Genomic DNA, 19,041 nt, shown 5'->3' on the forward strand with positions numbered 1-19,041 from the left:
TTCAGTAGAAACCAAAATACTACCTTTTGCTACAACAACAAAACTAAAGAATTGTCTGGTCCTTCTAGCTTAAGATTAATTGAATAATTAATTGACCAGCCCAGTGTTTCAGATGCATTTCAGTCACTAAACACATGTAGAGTTACCAGCATGGCATTTTCCTCCAAAACGGTTTCTGTAGAATTCCCTCAGGTGAATACACTGTCTAAGTAGGAGAGTTGGGCCTTGGACAGGCTCCAGCTTCCAGAACCTGTGCTCCTTGTACACAATGCCACCCTCACAACAGTTGTACGTCTATATTTAGGTTCGTTTCTTACCCTCTTCCGGGACTCTTCAATGGCAGACAGCAAGGCATTGTCCTTCTCATTCTTCAGGAAGCCCTAAGAAAGGGGGGAGAAATGACACAACTCAGGTTCAAATGAACCTTCAAATCATCAGAAGTACATTGTAAGATAAAAACTAACTGCAAGGATATCTGCTAACCTGCCCACCTCAACCCTCACAAAACTCTCAACCAGAAAATATCAAAACAGATGGCTTTTACACGTTTCCCAGTTTCTTTCATTTTGGGAACACATGATGACCGACAGAAGGTAAAATCCCCATGGAGTAAAGTCTCACGTCCTGTAAATGTATAAAATGTGAACAGTCGGAACTGCCCTTCAAATTCCTAAATGGCCATATTACAGATACAGCTGTGACCATCAGCCAGACTAATTGTTCCTTAGTCGGTATTTCTCTGTTGCTTTTAATGAATTCTTCAATTTCTTCCTAACCTCGAGGAAGCCATCTCCATCCACTTGTCTGGGTGTTTTTCACTTGTCAATGGCTGAAATACCCGAAAAATCATTTATTTACACATTTCTGCTGGGCTTTTGCCATGTGCACTTCCTATTTCAGACCCGATGACATCTGCTACTTTTATAACAGAGGTAGGGTGAAGAGGAGACATGGTCTGGCTTAATAGGCACAGGGTTAAATAAATACCTGTAAAACGCAACTATACAACAGCACAATGAGAGACCTAGTTTTCAAATCGTGGGCCCCATTTTCTAATAGCATGATTTTAGCCAAGACACCCAAACTCTAAACCTTAGTTTACTCACATGTAAAGTGACTAGTAAATGAGACAATCTAATCAAATGCTTGGCCCAAGGTTCAGTACACGTAGCTCCATTATTAGAATCAATTAGATTTAAATCTGTTGGTGACATTAAAGACATGCCCAGGGTGACCTCCTTGTTTCTATTCATTGTCCTCATTGCTCCAGCTGAGGTCTCAGGGAGGAGGGAGATGGGCACTGTCCTGCAGTCCTGACAGACGGCCACAGCTGCAGACAGACAGAGTGGGCTTCCGTGCCTGCCTCCATGCTGACACCTTCCCTTCACTCATGGGTGAAGCTTCTTTTCCACAGCTTAGGGCATCGGGGGTGGGGGTGGGGGGGGGCAAGGAAGATGATCCACCAACTAGGTAGAGATCAAAGTCCTCGTTCTAATAGGAAAGGATTCAAGTCAGCCTGCACATGGACCCACCTACATTCTGTCTGCAAGGTAACTGCATGTCAAGCACACTATTACTGTTGGCTTTGTAGGAGGCGGGATCAAAAAATACGGTGAATGTTTCCATTTTTAAAAATTTATTATAATAAAAGACATATTGCCATTATTCCCCCTGAAAATACTCCCCCTTGCTTCGAACACACCCATCCCATTGTTCACACCACTTTCCGAAGCAGTTCTGGAAGTCCTCTTTCATGAGTGTCTTTCGTTGCGCTGTCGTGGCTGCCTCCATGTCCTGAATCATTTTGACTTTGGGGAAGAGCCAGAAGTTGCATGGTGCCAAATCCAGTGAATACAGTGGACGAGGACACGCTCTAATGTTTTTATTTGACAGAAACTGCCATACCAAAAGCAACGTGTGACACGGAGTGTTGTCATGATGGAGGATGAAGTAAAGACACTCACGAAAGAGGACTTCCAGAACTGCTACAGAAAGTGGCAAGAACGATGGGATAAGTGTGTTTGAAGTGAGGGGGAGTATTTTGAGGAGGATTAATGGCAATGTGTCTTTTACTGTAATAAATTTTTTAAATTTAAACATTCACCGTATTTTTCGATCACACTTTGTACATGTCTAAAATGACCTATTTTTCCAGAATTGTGTTTTTACTCTTTTTTTCCCAAGGGACTATAATACAAAGTCAAATTAAGCGGAAGCTTTTAAAATGACATGATAAAAACAATATTTGACAGTTTTCTTGAAAACTTGGTGTCATGGTTAAGTAATTAATTTGTGATCACTTAATATGTTTTAACAACTGTGACATTATAGTGTATTTTGTTCAAACAGTCCCAGCTATGAGGCTGCTAGTTCTTTAAAAATAACGGGGGGGGGGGGGGGGCTGGATAGGACTGGGGGTATAAATGTACGTATTACTAATCTCAGATTCCCCAGACAGATCTCCTCTGTATTAGCCCAGGATTGTCCCACACCTCCACCTGGGTGTGCAATGGGATGGGCATGGACCATGGCCAGCAGCCCAGGAAACAGTTCTCGAGTAGGCTCCTCCAGGGCAGTCCCTGAGGCAGCTCCCAGGCAGCTCTGACGACACAGCATGAAGACTGTTCCAAACACCTACCATATAATTTTTTTTAAAAGATTTTATTGGGGAAGGGGAACAAGACTTTATTGGGGAACAATGTGTACTTCCAGGACTTTTTTCCAAGTCAAGTTGTTGTCCTTTCAGCCTTAGTTGTGGAGGGCGCAGCTCAGCTCCAGGTCCAGTTGCCATTGCTAGTTGCAGGGGGCACAGCCCACCATCCCTTGCAGGAGTTGAGGAATCGAACTGGCAACCTTGTGGTTGAAAGCCCGCGCTCCAACCAACTGAGCGATCCAGGAGGCAGCTCAGCTCAAGGTGCTGTGTTCAATCTTAGTTGCAGGGGGCGGAGCTCACCATCCCTTGTGGGACTCGAGGAATTGAACTGGCAACCTTGTGGTTGAGAGCCCACTGGCCCATGTGGGAATCGAACCGGCAGCCTTCAGAGTTAGGAGCATGGAGCTCCAACCGCCTGAGCCACCGGGCCGGCCCCCAAACACCTACCATATTGATAACTGGTGTGGGGCTGGGGTGGGCGAGGCCTTGGTCACTTGCCTACCATTGCAATGGCCTCAATGAACCAGAGCACATAAAGCTAGGACTCTGTGTCCACATACACGGGGGCAGGCAGCTTGTCACCACATCACGCCTGCTTCTGGGCATCAAAGGGGAACCAGACAACAAATGTTGGGAAGGACTTTAATGGACTTTGTTTATTCCCTTCACAGCAAATGATTACATCAAGTCAACACACATCTGTTATGAATTCCCTTTCTTGACCGGTCTTCAGAGGTAAAAGCTAAAGGCTGTAGTGTCACAGTTTATAAACAAAGCTATGGAACTATTATCACTGAATGCTGTTTCCGAACAAAGGGTAAGCAGAGACTGCTTTGTTGCACCTTCTCATGGCCGCTCCTATGGGAAGCAATTGTCTAAACAAGCCATGTTGTCGATGGCACGGGAGGGTGATAACCACTGCCTGACAAGGCCTGGTCCCATTTTTTCTTTTTGGTTAGGGTGGGAGGGGCTGTGCCAAGTGCGGCACCCCCTCTCTGGGCTTCTTCTGCTCCTCCCAATCAATGACTGGCCCACCCCATGCTTTTGACTGCACTCATGTCAACATATTAGGTTGGTGCAAAAGTAATTGCGGTTTCAAAGGTTAAAAATAATTGCAAAAAGCGCAACTACTTTTGCACCAAACTAATGCAACCCACATACACATCCACACAATTAAAATGCAAATGCAAAGCAATAATCAGACACATTTGTTTAAAAGCAACATAATATTCTGTAAGAAACACAATTCTAAAAATTTCTAAGAAATAAAATTTCAAGTAGTGGTTAAGAAGTAAAAAAGAAGAAGATAGACATTGCTTTGGGGACGATTATTCTCTCCTTTAAAAGATTCACTACCATTGTGCACCTCAACAATTGGCCTTTCTCAATAGCACAAACTAAGCCGACAAAATATATAGATTTTGCATTTTGATTTTTCATCCTTTATTCCTTTCTAAAATGAAACACTAAAATAGGCTACAAGTCATATTTTTATTTTTAAAAGCAACACATCAGTGACCTATCTTTTGAAAAGAATCTTAAAAATAATTTATACAGTCAGAACAGTGCTGGGATCGGTGTGCCATCTAGTGGCAGTTAGTTTCTTTTCAAGGACACACAAGAAAAAAATAACAAAGAATTAAAAAGCTGGGCAGAAAAATACCTATGTCAGCCCCAATTGCCCACAGATCTCTTCCTCGACTTCCCTTTTCTGTGAGTGTTTGTTTCCTTTCCTTCCAGCTCTTACTGTGAGGCACCGCTCATGGCCCTCATCCCAGAGAGGTACTTGCATAGTTTATCAGAAAATGAGTTTTCCATAGAGGTGAGCTGAGTGGAAAGGGTGAACAGCGGGGGGCCTTCTCTCATTGGGTGGAGCTCCCTGCCACACTGAAGCCCCCTGTCATAGAGAAGGCCCAACTGCCCACCTCCCATGTGGAGATGCCAGCCATCTAACTGTGACCCTCAGAGCTCCTCATCAATAATACCCGCTTTTCTTGCCAACAAGCCCTTTCTAATGCTGGGTCTCCCACCCAGCCTTTCTACTGCAGACACTGCATAAAGGACATTCTGTACACACCTACAGGCCTGCTGCATAACAACTACTCCTCATGTCCACGTCTGTCCACGTTCCTCACTGCCAGAGTCCTGGGAACACACCCTCTTCTAACTTGCTCCTTGAATGGGTTTTGGTTTCAAGCTTTCTGTAACATATCATGGCTCCCATTCAGGAAGCAATTAAGGGCCAGACCCTGCTCTAAGCAATTCAAAGACATAACTGCTAATCTTTTAACAATATTAAAGAGTACACATGATCACCCCACTCACCCTCACACCATTTTACAGGTAAAAAGCAGGTTTTAGCATTTAACTAACTTGACCAAGGGTTCCCATCCAGGAACAAGCAGAATTCAAACACAGTTCTAACTCTCAAGAGACCACCAGTTTCCTTAGGGAACAGTAAATTTCTAAATCAAGAAAATAAAGCAAAACTTCTTCTTTCTCTAAAAGGATGGAGTCCAGGAGGGGTGCAAAAATATCGTTACATTTGTTTTCTTCATCAGTTATTAGCTGCCCTTCACAGATGATGAAGTCGAAAGCTCAAAGAACACTAATTCTTAGACCAGTACTGTTAGGAGCTAACGTACTATAGACATGGTGGGTACTGCGTGCTAGGTGTGTGTTAATAAATCTGGTTCTAGTACTCACTTTTAACCCAACACTGAACTGTTTCTCAATACTATTTAACTGGACCATACGTTCAAGTGTTCTTAATATAGATTTAAATGTCGAAATAGCTGAACGAGACAGTTTCTAGAGCTTCTACCAACTCTCAAATGTTGGGTTTCCATATTCAGATCACCTGGTTTTTAAGCAGCAAAGCTCAGACTTAGGACCCAAATTTTCTGACCCCTTTTCTACCTTTTCCACTCTACTATGCTGTCTCTCACTCATCACAGCAAATGAAGCTGGGATAAACAGATATGTTATACCTGCACAATTTATTCCTTTCTTCCTCCTACCTTACATATTTGGGGGAGGAATGAGACAATAAATAAATGTCAAGTTTTGGGCATTGTTTAGAACAGCGTTTTTCAAAATGTCGGTCAGAACCTATAATTGGGTCATAAAATCAACCAGCAATTTTTTAAATAAAAGTATAACAGAGATATATTGTATAGGTAAATATTGTTTTGTGAAACTTTTTTTCAATTATACATACTTATTTGTATGTATGAAGTAGTTCATGGTGTAACATGTATTTCTTGTTATGAGTCACAGGAAAAAAAGCTGGAAATCATTGCTCTAGAAGTCAATTCTATAGCGTTCCAAATATTACTGGCATTCACTGCTGTGGAATAATAAACACTCTACATCCCCAAGCAATATGTCAGTCACGTGTTCCATCTTTAACAGAGGAAGTGGGCTGCCTTGCAATGGATACTAGCCGAGAACAACCCAGAATGTAACCGCAAGGTAAGCCGATTCTCCCATCAAATGTGTGGTCACATCTCAGGGACCTGGCAGCCAAACTGGCTTTCAAATGGCTCAGGTTGAGAAAGACAGGCATGAAACCGCAATTTTTAATCATCATTCGGACTCTGGGTTTCAGAATACAAGTGGCAGCTAACTCCTACTATAGAGAAGAGAATGAGCAAAAGGACATTTGTTTTGTCAAATGGCCAAATTCTCTTAGCTTATTTGCTTTCCAAAAGTGAAAACTGTTAAGAAATAAGGGTCTCTGTGAGAAAAATTTCAGTATCTGCTTTAGTGAGGAAATTAAGATGGGGAAAAAAAAGAGCTGACACTGATTCCTTCACACTTCTTTGCTTCCCACCTACAACAAATAAGTGATTTGTTGGACAGTTACATAAATGGTTAGAATGGAAAAACACAAATTTCCTGACCATTAAAAAATAAAACGAAAAAAAGATAATCAGTCTAAAATAAGTTGGCCCCACAAAGCAAAAGCCGTATTTTGCATGGCCCTCAAAACACAAAAGCCCATTTCATATCCCTTCCCCTTCAACAGACCAACTGGCAATCCACCTTGTCAACATTTAAAGTGAGGCCGGCTTTTCTACCAGAAGGTATCTGACACAAGACAAAAACACATGGTGGGTGCTATAAAAATCTTGTATCTGCTCTCATTTAATACATACAATAGAAATCTGTAAACAACATTCCAAATCAAAATAATATTAACAAATGAAAGCAGTAACAGTGGAAAATGGTCACTGCGGTTGAAAATCACACTGCCAAGACACAAGCAATAGCTAGGAGGGCAATGAAGACGGAACAAAAAAAATAAACTTAAAATATAAGAATAATCAAGAGAATCTGCTCCAAGATGCAACAAGAATTCCAACAAGCACCACTGCAAGTATTTGTCAGAACTTCAGACAGTGAAATTGAGAAGCGGCTGATCTCTAGCGACAAGAGTATGAATTGTGCCCACTGTTTTGCTTCAGCTCCCCCAGGAAATACCTACTCCCTTAACCTCTCCCAAACTTTCCTCCCAATTTCTGAACGAATGACCTCTTCTGAAACCTTTGTGTGGGTGAAATTTTTACACCAGTAAAAGTGCTACCTAAGGAGAAAGTGAGGAAGGACAAAGCAAGATACTGTTCTCAGATGAGCACACAGAAATCCTGCCAGTCCGGGAGCCTCGGCCTGGAGCCTCGCAGCTGGGCTTATCAGATGGTGTGGACACGCTTTTCATTAGCTCCCTTTGTGGGGCCTACGGAGAGCGCCTCAAGGAATCTTTCGGGTGCAAAGTAATGTCTGTCATTGATAAAGCCCAAAAGATGGAGACAGAAATTTTAAAATGTGGGCATTTTCAGGATTTGGGAAACTTTCATATGGTTTATAGTATTTTCAGTTATATTCTTAGACCAATATTTAATGTAATAAAATAAAAATACATAAAATGTCAGCTTAAAAGGCCCACAAGAGACAGAGTCTCCTTTTGCAAGGAATACAGACTAAATAGCAAATCAAGGTTATATTCTCTTACTCAGATATTTAGAGTAAGTCCTGCTTGTTTTCTGCAAAAATTTTAGTTATTGTTTGCTCACAGATTGCATTAAAAAATACATATATATATCTCCAAAAAATCCTCCTGTTGAAAGCAATGCTAAGCTGGCAGAGCTGACACACCAATTATAATCTATTTTTAATGCTGTTGCATGATTTCTCACTGTGCATTCATGCAAAAGCCTAGCCGCTCTCATTCAGCAGGTGGCAGCAGACCCTGCAAGAGTGGCTGTGGAGTGCCACCATTTGCCAGCTCCGCAGAGCCATGGGTCTGCAGGCAGCTCTGGAGCCACAGGTGGCAGACCTTGGCACTAGAATACGGCGCTGCGTGGGCACTAGGCCATCTGTCACTGCCAGGCTGCAGGGTCCCATTTTGTACATGGTTTCAGCTACTGGGCGAAACAAAGGGTCACAAAATTATGTGATGGATTTGGGTCCATTAAGGCAAAACAAATCACTTGCTCCTATAATTCGAATTGGTTTACAGGATGGTCTATAGATCCTCACAGGGTGAAGAGAACTCAATGTGTGCAAGAAGTTTATAAACCCAAGAATACACAGCTCTGACAAGTGCCTCCTTAGGGACCTGCCCAGACCCTTACAGGCAGCATTCTGACTTAAGTGTACTGGCACGCCCAGTCGCTTCAAGGGCATGCCAACACAACCATGATACAATTCCCTCTCACCTGCGCCTTCTGGACAAGCCACCGGCCTTTGAGAGAGCCATTCGTGTAAGTCCATCTAACTACCTTTTTGTGGACCCCTCCCTAGGTAGCCTCCCCACCCCACCAAAAACAGAAAGGAAGGACGGAAGGAAGACAGAAAGAAAAGACTATCATATAACAAAAACCCAATTTCCAAGAGTTTCAGCATTGGGCAAAGAAAGAATATAAGAGGTAGAACTTACCATGCCCCGGCGGGAAAGCCATCTTTGAGAATGGGGACACGCCGCAGTAGGAAAGGGTGCAGGGGAGGCTAGCACACCTCCCTTGTCAACACAATGTAGGCACAAAACTACTAGATGCTTCTTCCTATTTCTACACCAAGGCATCAAGCTAGGGCTGCTGAGCACATCAGGCTGCTGCACTTGGAAAGAAGGTAAGGCCAAGGTTAAGGGCTGTATCCCTGTGAGGGCCATTTAAGTCTCTTGTGCTACTGCTAGAGCCAGTTCTGCCCCGCTTTAGGGTCCATGGGCATTCCTGTTATATGTTACCTATCTCTGGCCATCCAGGAAAGAAAAGCAATCTGTCCAGCTCAGTCACTGGGCGACTCCACGCAGAGAAGGAACAACTAGTGAGTGCATAATATAAATGAGTAAAATGATGAATGATGGCCGTTTAGGCCGCAGGAAGGAAAAATGCTTTTCTGCAGAACTCCCCCTCCTCCCAAATCCAGCAAAGCCCTGAAACAACCTTTCAGGGTTGTGCAAGCAGCTTGCCTCTGCTAGTCACAAGAGGTCTGGGGAGAGGATGAGACTTGCTCAGCGCTGATACCTCACCACTTCCAGGAAAAATGAACCAGAGCCTGCACCCTCGTCAGAGGGGTCACGATGCAGCAGGACATGCCGGGCTGCAGTGGCTGGGCCTCCGCCGGCCATCCTCGCTCCACTCCTGAATGGGGCAGGGTGGTGGGGAGCAGAACACTAGAAGCCCAGAGGGAGAGGGCGGGCAGCTAGCCAACTTCTCTCTGACTGCCGAGGTGGCCCCGTGGGAGAAAGCAAGGACAGCGACTCTGAGCATTTTATCTCCTCCCCACCACTCCCACCCCCACCCAGCACACTTGCTAGGGCTAATTTTGGGGGACACAAGAATAGGGAGGATTCTGAAGAGAAAACTTTCCAACCTAGCTTTGCAAATGGAATAAACAGTGAGTCAAAGTATGTCTGGCTTCAAAAAGCAGCAGCAGAACGCTCTCCTCACCCAAAGGTATGACTAGAGCTAAACAGTAGGAATCCCACAGCCACTCTAAGGTGATAGAAAGATAAGACAAGGAGGATACATTAAGGGACGATAGAAATGTTTTACTGTCTTTGGGGAACTGATCTCCATCTGACAGATGGATTAGTCCACATTCAAGGAACTTTGGGTACTAAAACCGCACAGTATAAAATGGAAATGCATCAATAGCGGCCTTTATCCTGGGCCAACATCCCCTGCCACTGCCGCCCAAACCCACTCTAAAACAATTCATTAAAACAGCCCTACATTATTTTAAATAAAAACAAAAACCCACAGATCCCCTGCTTTGTCAGACCTAGTGTGTTTTCCCTTTGGAAACAGGAAACAAAAGCAAGATTTGGGGCTGTGAGAAGGACAGATAGCAGAGTGCGAGTCTCTGAGCCAGTCGGGTGGGAGCTGAGCGGTGTTCATCAGGCGGGTTTCCACAGAGCTCAGGATTAAGCCTCAGGTTCCACTTAGCAAGCACAGGAGTGCTATTAGTCAAGACACCGTTTGGGAGCCACGCGCCATATTAATTCCCTGCTGGTCCACGGTGTCAGTCATTTACACTGCAGTCGAAAATGCCAGCTCCTCCTGCTATGCAGCACAGCTCACGCTGACGGGAGTGGGGCACTGCTCATCATGGCTGTCATAGAAAACAGCGTTGGCTTTGCTGCAGCTTCCTCTTGTTCAGAAATGTTTTCCAAATTTTTTTGTCTGGAGACCACTAAAACAAACACGAGACCATCTCTTTTATAACTTCCCATTGTCTTAAGTGGAATTTGTCATGACACTCCTCTGCAAACAGTACTTGGAATTTCACCCTTTCTCTCAAACATTCCTGAAGTTGGAAAACGCTTTGACTTAACCCTGTCAGAGCTGAGGGCCTACTGCAGGATGCACCACTCACCATTGTCACCACCGGTACAGAAAACAGCACACACTGCTGAGCTGGAGTGGCAAACACAAGCGACAGGGGCAGAGAGGGCAAGACCATTTTTCAAATACAAATTGCCCGAAACAGACAGGGAGCTCGACTCTTCCAGCCAGCCCATCCATACTAGGAGGGGAAGGGGCAACCCTGCACTGTGGGACCCCTCAGCGTAGAGGCAAAGGAGTGCTCTGCTGGGAGGACACGTCAGGAGGCCCCGCTCCACAGCAGCTCAGAGCTGATGGATGTGCCGCCCCGCGCCCATCCTAGAGAGAAGCACTTCGCCCTTCGTGTCGAGCCAACACGATGGACCCAAAGGCTTGACTTGCAGCATACACCTTATTTTTAAATATCTGTTTATAAATGATCAATTTGTTCATGCATATCATCTACAACACAGGCCCAGGAAGACTCCAAGCACAGCTCAGTAAGTCATTTTTGGCAGGACTTTGCTGAAAGCTCAACCCATCAGATCTATCAGTCACCAGTGAGCCCACAAACAGAAAGAGATGGAGACAAATGCAGACAGAGACACAGCACAGCACAGACTTGGAGCCAGGTAGCCTGGATCGAGGGCAAATATGACTGCTTTCCAGATGGATGACCTTGAGAAAGTTGTTTAACTACAGTCAACCTTATTTTACCTAACTGAAAGATGAACTGACTGTACTACATACGGCCAACTCCAGAAATTCCAACTCCATGAGAGGTGGGAACAGGTGAGGAATTAGCATTGTCACTACCACTAAAACTATAGTTTATTCCAAATTAACCCACACCTTGAAATTACAATAAACTTTGTTTTTGAAGGCAGCTGACATATATTTTAAAGATAAAATAACCAAAGCCCACAAAGCACTAGAATGAAAATCAGAATCAAATACCGTATTTTCACAGGAATGCTAGTTTCATCTTGCCATAAAGGAAAAGCAAAGCATACGGTCCTGTTTTCTGAATATCCATCCTATATTGGAAGGAGTAAGCTTCTACATCAAAAAAGGAGAAGGAGGAGGAGGAGGAGGAGAAGAAAGCACAAAGCAAGGAATTTCAGAAGTGTTACATAAAACACCTATTTAAAATTTACTTTATCCATATTTGTCAACAATTTCTTAAAAGCAGCAATCAGAAGCTATCTACATATAAGTGCTAATTAGGTCTTTACTTCAGGAAAATCTCAAAGTTTCTATCATCTAACAGAATAAAATGTAACTGTAAATTGGTCAAGACGGTGCTACTAGAAGAGGTGACTTCAAACTTGACCGAAGGAAAATAACTCACGTGCAGCTCTCCTCTTATCACAGAGTTCTGGTGCCGCCATTTTCCTCCTTCCTCGCTGCCATCTTAGTGCCTAGCGGGCAGGCCGACGTGCTTGCTTGTCTCCATTATGGCACAGCCAGAGCATTCCAGGGTTTGATAGGAATACTTTTTTTTTTTAATGGCCAAAGAACCAGCCCCTGACTCTTGACTACTAGCCAGGCTACCACTTCATGAGAAAACGGAAGAGCTTCCAGATGGAAGAGATTTGGGAATCGCCTACAAGTACCAGAAAGGAGAACCTCTTCCGAGTAGCCAAACTTGAGTACACCATGGTGGAGGCAAAGAAAATGAAGCAACTGGGCCTCTGCTATCACCCCAGAGTACCCAGTACACACACAGCTTACATAAAGCCAGAGAAAGAAAATTAGACCAGAATCTTCAATCACGTTTTATTTTAAAAATTTCAAAGGAAGTCTCTGTGAGTCCCTTCATGCCATCGGATCAAATATTTTATGCAAGCAAAGCTGCAATTAAAATGGAGTTCTAATTTGCTGCCCTGAAACTCTTTTATTCCCAAGCGCAAGTCTTATAAAGTTGAAGGGGAAAGAATCTCTTTGCATTCTATATATCTATATACCATGTATCTAAACAATTAATATATCAAATGTCCCTCCCAGAAGTAAAAGAATTATATTGGGATCTAGGCTTTTATACTTCAAGCATAAAATTTTTGCAAGCTTTATGGAATCTTTGTAAATCTCCTAAACAGAGCTTATGAGAACTGAGCCTTCGTATTTCAGTGAAAAGACTGATGTGAAAATCCTCCTCTCCTTTGGTTTCAAAAACATAACATTCAATGAATAGGCTGGACAACGGCTAGTCAACAAGACTTGAAAGAACAGCTGCCTTTATAAATCTGGTATCAATTAAAAGGATTCTCAGATACCCAGTTCTGTGAAGATTCAACTCCTGGAACAGCTATGAAAGCATTGTGAGCAAATTCTTCATGGTACAGTTTACTGTAAAATGCATTTACTATAAAGTCTTCAGGGTTAAGTGTCTTTAAAAAGATAAACATACAAATCAAAGTTAAAATCCACTTGTTTCCTCTTAGTAACAGCATAAAGGAACAAAGGAATAAGCCAGTCAAATCCAATTAATTTTAAGACTCAAGATTTCTAAGCTTACAATCACAAACAAGAGTTTCCTACAAGTAGCTCCGAAGTCACAACTATTAATATTAAACACAAAGCACTAAAAAGCCTCATTAATAAGAGTGAAAACCCCAATCTATTGACTCTTTTAGGATAAAATCTTGTTGTGTTAAAACATTGTTTCTTATATATTTAATCAGCTATTATAAATCATGGAAGTGTTTTCTAAAAAAAACAAAACCTAAAATCAAGCAATTTTCTTCAGGAATGGAAAACAAAGTGTGAAAGACGGTGAAAAGAAGCCTGAACTCTTTTAAATATATCATATTTAGATTTCTTTTTTCTCTCAAGTGTCATTTTCATCTTTGACTACTGATAAATTCATACCTCTCATTAACTTAAATTACCAATGAATAATTAATTAAAAGCGTATGTTAAAATCATTCATAAAACCTATATTTCAAGTATATATTATCACCTTTGGTTTCTAACATATACATAACAAAATATATCCAAGAACCTCTGTGTTACACCTTTAATATTTGAAGCATTCATTTAAAATTTTTTTTTGCCCATTCAACCAAAGACAAATTTTCAACCTCTCCCCACTATGTAAGTATGAGAAATACTTACTGTAGACAAAAGGATTCCATTTTCTTTCTGGCAATGTTCTCCACCCTCCTAGAGAACTCTTCCACACAGTGCGCAAATTCGTTTTCTGAGTTTTACAGTAACAAAGCTCTCAGGGCACAGAACCTACTGTAAATGAAATGGCCCTGCAGATGCCTTCAGAACCCAGCTCACCTCAACCAGGATACAGCTAATTGTTAAAAATGGTGGCTGAGATATTTTCCATACACTAAATTAAGGAGATCTGATGAAGGCGCTGGCATCCACCCACTTCAGACAAAGGAAAATAATTTGCAATTGTACCAAGGCACGGATAATTGAGTCACCTCCCATCCAGGGTCAGTGTTAGAGATTCCCTCCATCTTTACAAAATGCAAACCACAGCTCATTGTCTCATCTCAGAAATCAATTCTTTGCAATGCTGCACCGGGTCAGAGTTTTAAGGGAATCTTGGTCTTGGGTAAATCCAGACCAGCAAAATTCTCACGGTTCCTCTCCCTTCCCCGAGCTGCTCTCCTCCATTCCCCACTTGACAGCTCCTCAAGTCTTCCTATTGTTAAAGCGCACAGAAAGTCCCAGACCTCTGAAGGGAGCTAAATCTCTCAACTAGGTAAGCAATTTCCAAGTCCACGCTTCAGGAAGAAGTCCAGACCCTATGGGTCCCATGATACAAATACATTCCTTGGGCTAAAAAGCTGTACATCATTGTCTTTTTTTGTTGTTGATGTTTTTAAGGGAAGACATCAAGTAAGCTGTTTTTTAACGCTGAATTTAAAAGCATTTTATCTCTGATATTAATCAAGGTATTAAAAGTGTCAAAGCAACATTTATAATTTTATTACCCTCCAGGTAATGCTTACATGACTTAGGAAGTTTTCATTTCACTTACACAAATCACATTCTCTACACCAAAAATTTGAAACATACTTAAAGGACTCATAACACACTATTTTGAGGATGAATTTAAAAAAGGAATAGAAATGACCTTAATTGAAATTGCCTACACTTAATACTACTTAAGAATCCACAACTTTGGAATTAAGATTTACTTCTTCTCATGTAAAGCCTTATGCTAAAGCATTTCCTGGAAGATAATTCCAAATATCTTTAATAGCACTTTTTCCCTACAACAAAATGTAAATGACTGAATTCCTTGGTCAGGTATCACACACACACACACACACACACACATAGTCACCTACAATCCCAAAGAAGGATCTGGGTTTAGCAAAGAAAAGAAATTATACCTTAATATTTTTATGTCGTATAAAGAATTCTATACTTTACGTGGATCTTTTTAAAACATCCTAAAGAAAGTCCACACTACTTATTTATTAAAGATGAAGTCTACAAAAATCCTAAGTAACCACTTAAATCTTTAAGCAAGTATCTCTCTGCCCCACCCAACAGATTTTTTTTTTTTTTAAGAAAAATATTAGAATGACAAGGCACAAATCCGAACAAGTCTCAGGAGAATCAAGTACTTTTTCTATCAAATGAGTTACATGTTTCTGAATCTATCTCAAAATTTTAAACAGACTAAGACCTTGCTTTTCAGGTACTGCAACAACATGCTGTCCCTCTATTTACTAGGGTGCACTGATCTTCATTTCTTTCCACAACACAGGCAATCCTACCTGCAGCTCTGAAATGGAAGGAGTTACAGACCGGTCGAGGCTGTTCTGTTGGTCACTGCAGCTCTTCCATACCTTCTGTGTGGGATGAGCTCTGTTGGAACCAGTGCTCAAGTTTTTCCCACTCCAAACAGCCAGAATTTGGCGAAGGGGCGGGGGGGAACGAGAAGAGAGAAGGAAAAGGAAGAGAACATCCTGCAAGGTTGATATGACTGGAGCACGCAAGGCTGCAATTAGACAATGAGATTGCACGGTCCCCTTAAAAAGGGTGCCCTGCAGCCCCCAGGGCACTGCATCCCATCCGTGCTGCTCTACACAAATTCAGAGAAGTCAGCCACCAGTTTGAAAGCACAAACTGATGGGAGTAACAGTTTATAGGTTACAGAAGGGTATTTTATTGTTAACGGACTGTACCAAGTTAAGATTTAAGAGGGGGAGAGACAACATGTAGGCAAGGAATGCTATGATACATTTTTTTCCCCAGCCCAAGCCACTGCAATTACTCTGATGTGAATTTTTGATGACTTCCGACATCTTGCATGGTTAATAATCGTTTCAGCTGTCATGTTTGGTTAACGTGGAAAATGCATTTGCTGCATTGTGATGCAGTGCTATAGCCACAGATTGTAAAACCAGTTGTGAAGCTGGTCCCTTAACTGAGCAGCAGGAATTTGCACATGCCATGATGCTAAAATAAATGGTAGTTAAAAGATTTTATACAGCAGCAGACAGATTCTGCCATTTTAGCCGACAGTATGTACAGCTCGAACATACACAAGCATCTAAGATGACTGTGCCCTCATCAATGGCACTGTCCTTCAAATAGAACAGTAAATTCACCATCTTAAATGTTTGGCCTCTCAGTAGTTAAAAGATTTCGATACTGCTTAAATAACTATTCAGATTAATTATAGCTTTGAACAGAACCGAGGTTATTTGCATTGCAGAAACATACAGCCAATGAAACTGTCAGTGACACAGGAAAATGCAGACCTTTTATTAACATATGCTCAGCTCAACTGTCACTTCTTTGTACAACATTTAGGGGAAAATATATGATGTGTAAGTAATGAATATTCCCATTCTACCATAATGGTTTTTAAAAGTGTTCCTCAGAAATGCATCTTTTTCCCCTTCATGTTTTAATGCATAACCTAAAAATTAAAGACTACATTAAAACACTAACGTGTTTTTCATTGTCACTAAAATAAATTCAATGCCGCAAACAACTGTGCAATTACCGGGAAGCTGCGAAAAAGCAAAGATGAAACCGTCCTGAGAACCAGGCTCCGGATGATTAAAGTGTGGCTGGGCAGGTAGTGGGCTGTCGTTCTGTGCAGATTACAAAAGAGAAATCGGGAGAAAGCCCCTTTCATCTTCATCTTCAAACACAAAACTCACAAAGCCTATGATTGCAATCTGTTGGTGCAAAACCAACACCTATACTGCAGAACCTGAAGAACACATGGCATTTGCCAATTTCATAATATATTTTTATACAAATATTAACTTGGCTACTTAGCATCTAGAATTTGATACTTAAGGTTCTTATTCATGTACAATCATCAATTTGGTTATTTAAAGAAGCAGAACTAACTTAAAGACTTCATTGCTTTAAAAGAAAAACAACCAATATAGTTTAACCTATATTTCTTCTATCAGAACTTTTGCCAATTAAATGCTCAGAGCTGAGCTGTTTCAGACATTTCTACTTTATAAAAAAAGAGAAAACTAAGCAAAAGAGAATGAACATAGGAACACATTGGTGTCTGAACAGTGAATAACAATGAAAGAACTTATGTTACTAACATAAAAATCAACTCATGATTTCCTTTGTTTTATTCACTGTGATAGCACCAAATGCATAATTTGAGGGTGCACGTGTTAACAAGCGCTGTAAAGCCGAAGAGCCTTCTAGTTTTGTTTCTTCCCCTAACGTAAAATTAACCGCACCAACAGTGCTACTCGGTGCCACAGCAGATGTCACAGTTGTTGTAGCGAACATTCAACAATTCCAGCTTTTTTTGTTCCAGACCCAATACAAGGTACCACTAGCAGCTCAGAAACTGCACAAGGAGAGGGGGAGAAACTGTGCTGGGGGTAGCTTTGAAATTAACCAGGCTCAGCTTATGCTCCAATTACTGAACAAAAGACAATCCTGGGGGACCTCTCTCTGAACCAGTGCAAGAAGCAAACTCTTTTTGTTTGGGATCAAATAAATACTGCATTGGAGCATAGTGTCTCTCTCTGCCTGGGGATGGAAGGAACAAGGGAAAAAAAGAACCCAAAGACCCCAGTGTGGTTACAGTCAAACCATTTCACCGATGGTTAAAACTATTCCTGTGGGAGCCCTGTGAAGTTCACTACAGGGGAGTGAGAAAACCCCCTTTAATTACTTAAAAATAAACACACACACACACACACACACACACACACACACACCCTTGCTGAGTCACTATTAAGAGGTTTTTCCACATCAGTCCGGCCAACAAATAAATTGAGAGGATATTTATGCTACGCAGAATGAATTGTAAATCAGCTCAGACTCCGTCTTCCCCCAATTTCTGAGTAAGTCTCCCAAGGAAACCAGATGAGTGGCAGAATATTCTGATTGCAAAGGACTCTGAGAAGATGGTGCTGAGAAGCATTAACCAACCAACCTGCCTCAGACCCCCGATGCCTGAATATGTACCAGTATGTATGTGGAGATCGTGAATGCGTTGGGAAGAAGCCACCTTACAAAGGAGGTACTTCTCACTTGTTTCATCACTAGCTGCACATACACTGATCCATTCCTGAATGTCTATTTAGTAGTCCTCGTTTCATTTTGTGTTTTGGCTTTTCATAGCCCTAAGCACCAAAAAACTAAAACAAAGAGAAAAGGGAGACAACTAGCGGATCCAGCACTTGTTAATATAAGGATTAAAAATGCGCTTGCTACTACAAATGCAGAGATGATGTGTAATCCTTTCTACCAAAGGGGATCTGACACCAGCTTTCTGAAATCCTCTGAGCACTGCACCACTCTGAACGACAACAGCAGCTAACTCAGACATCAGACACACACACTCTATAAAAAATCCAGACACCCAGAAGTGTAAAGACGGATGGATCTTACTATCACAATGACCAAAGTATATTAAGGTCTCTGTATTTGAAAGATCTCCAAATTTCAAGTGATGGCTTGAATTTTCAAACAGTATTCCAATAAGATTCCCACAAAGCATGCCTTCAGATAGTTCCTTAGAGCTCACTGTAATCTTTAATAGAAAAGTTTCAAGTTTGTTATTTCTATTTTCATCTCTCTATAGATTCTCTCAATGAGTCCATTAAAGAACTCAGCGAAGTAAGTCCAGGTATAGAACCAAGAAAGAAAGAGTTTTTCCTAAAAAAGTTGGAACACTTCTTCCAACTTAAGATATTCAGATTCCACAGACTTTCTGACCTTCCCCTCCTGTAGTTAACTGGCTTGAAAAAGTTCTGAGTAGGAAAAAAAACAAAGAGGAGGAAGATAGCTCGTTTCCTTAGGCCCATGCTTGAAACACACCAAGGATGAAGAGACATTTTTGAAGGTGTGGCTTTAGTACCCCCCTTTTCATTTACCTGTTCCCATTATTAAACAAGATTATAGAACAGAAAAGGGAAGTCACTGAGATTGTGTGCCTCGGTAGAATTATGACAACCACCAGCTGAACTGTACATGGTTTTATCCAGAAATGAAACTTTTACAGAGCCCTGGTGAGCTCTGTGCTGCCTTCTGCCAGGCTCCATGGGCTGCTGGGAAGTAATATCACTGGTGGCTAAGTGCTTT

General features: G+C 41.8%; 1 protein-coding gene across 7 annotated transcripts in view; it reads right to left on the bottom strand.

Annotated features, from left to right (window-relative positions):
* Positions 1-19,041, bottom strand: part of NUP93 (nucleoporin 93) — a 90,640-nt gene that overhangs the window by 35,924 nt on the left and 35,675 nt on the right. For 4 of the 7 annotated variants that reach the window (XM_019754041.3, XM_019754069.3, XM_019754060.3 and 1 more), the window contains exon 4: positions 318-380. In XM_019754041.3, coding sequence (XP_019609600.3) covers positions 318-380 — 63 coding nt within the window. Of the gene's footprint in view, positions 1-317; positions 381-13,599; positions 13,791-15,233; positions 15,595-19,041 lie in introns of those variants that run through there. The other 3 variants (XM_074314838.2, XM_019754078.3, XM_019754085.3) reach the window with 2 other exon arrangements.

The sequence above is a fragment of the Rhinolophus sinicus genome, chromosome 8, assembly GCF_057876585.1.
Source record: "Rhinolophus sinicus isolate RSI-liver-muscle chromosome 8, RSI-T2T, whole genome shotgun sequence".
In the NCBI taxonomy this organism is placed as follows: domain Eukaryota; kingdom Metazoa; phylum Chordata; class Mammalia; order Chiroptera; family Rhinolophidae; genus Rhinolophus; species Rhinolophus sinicus.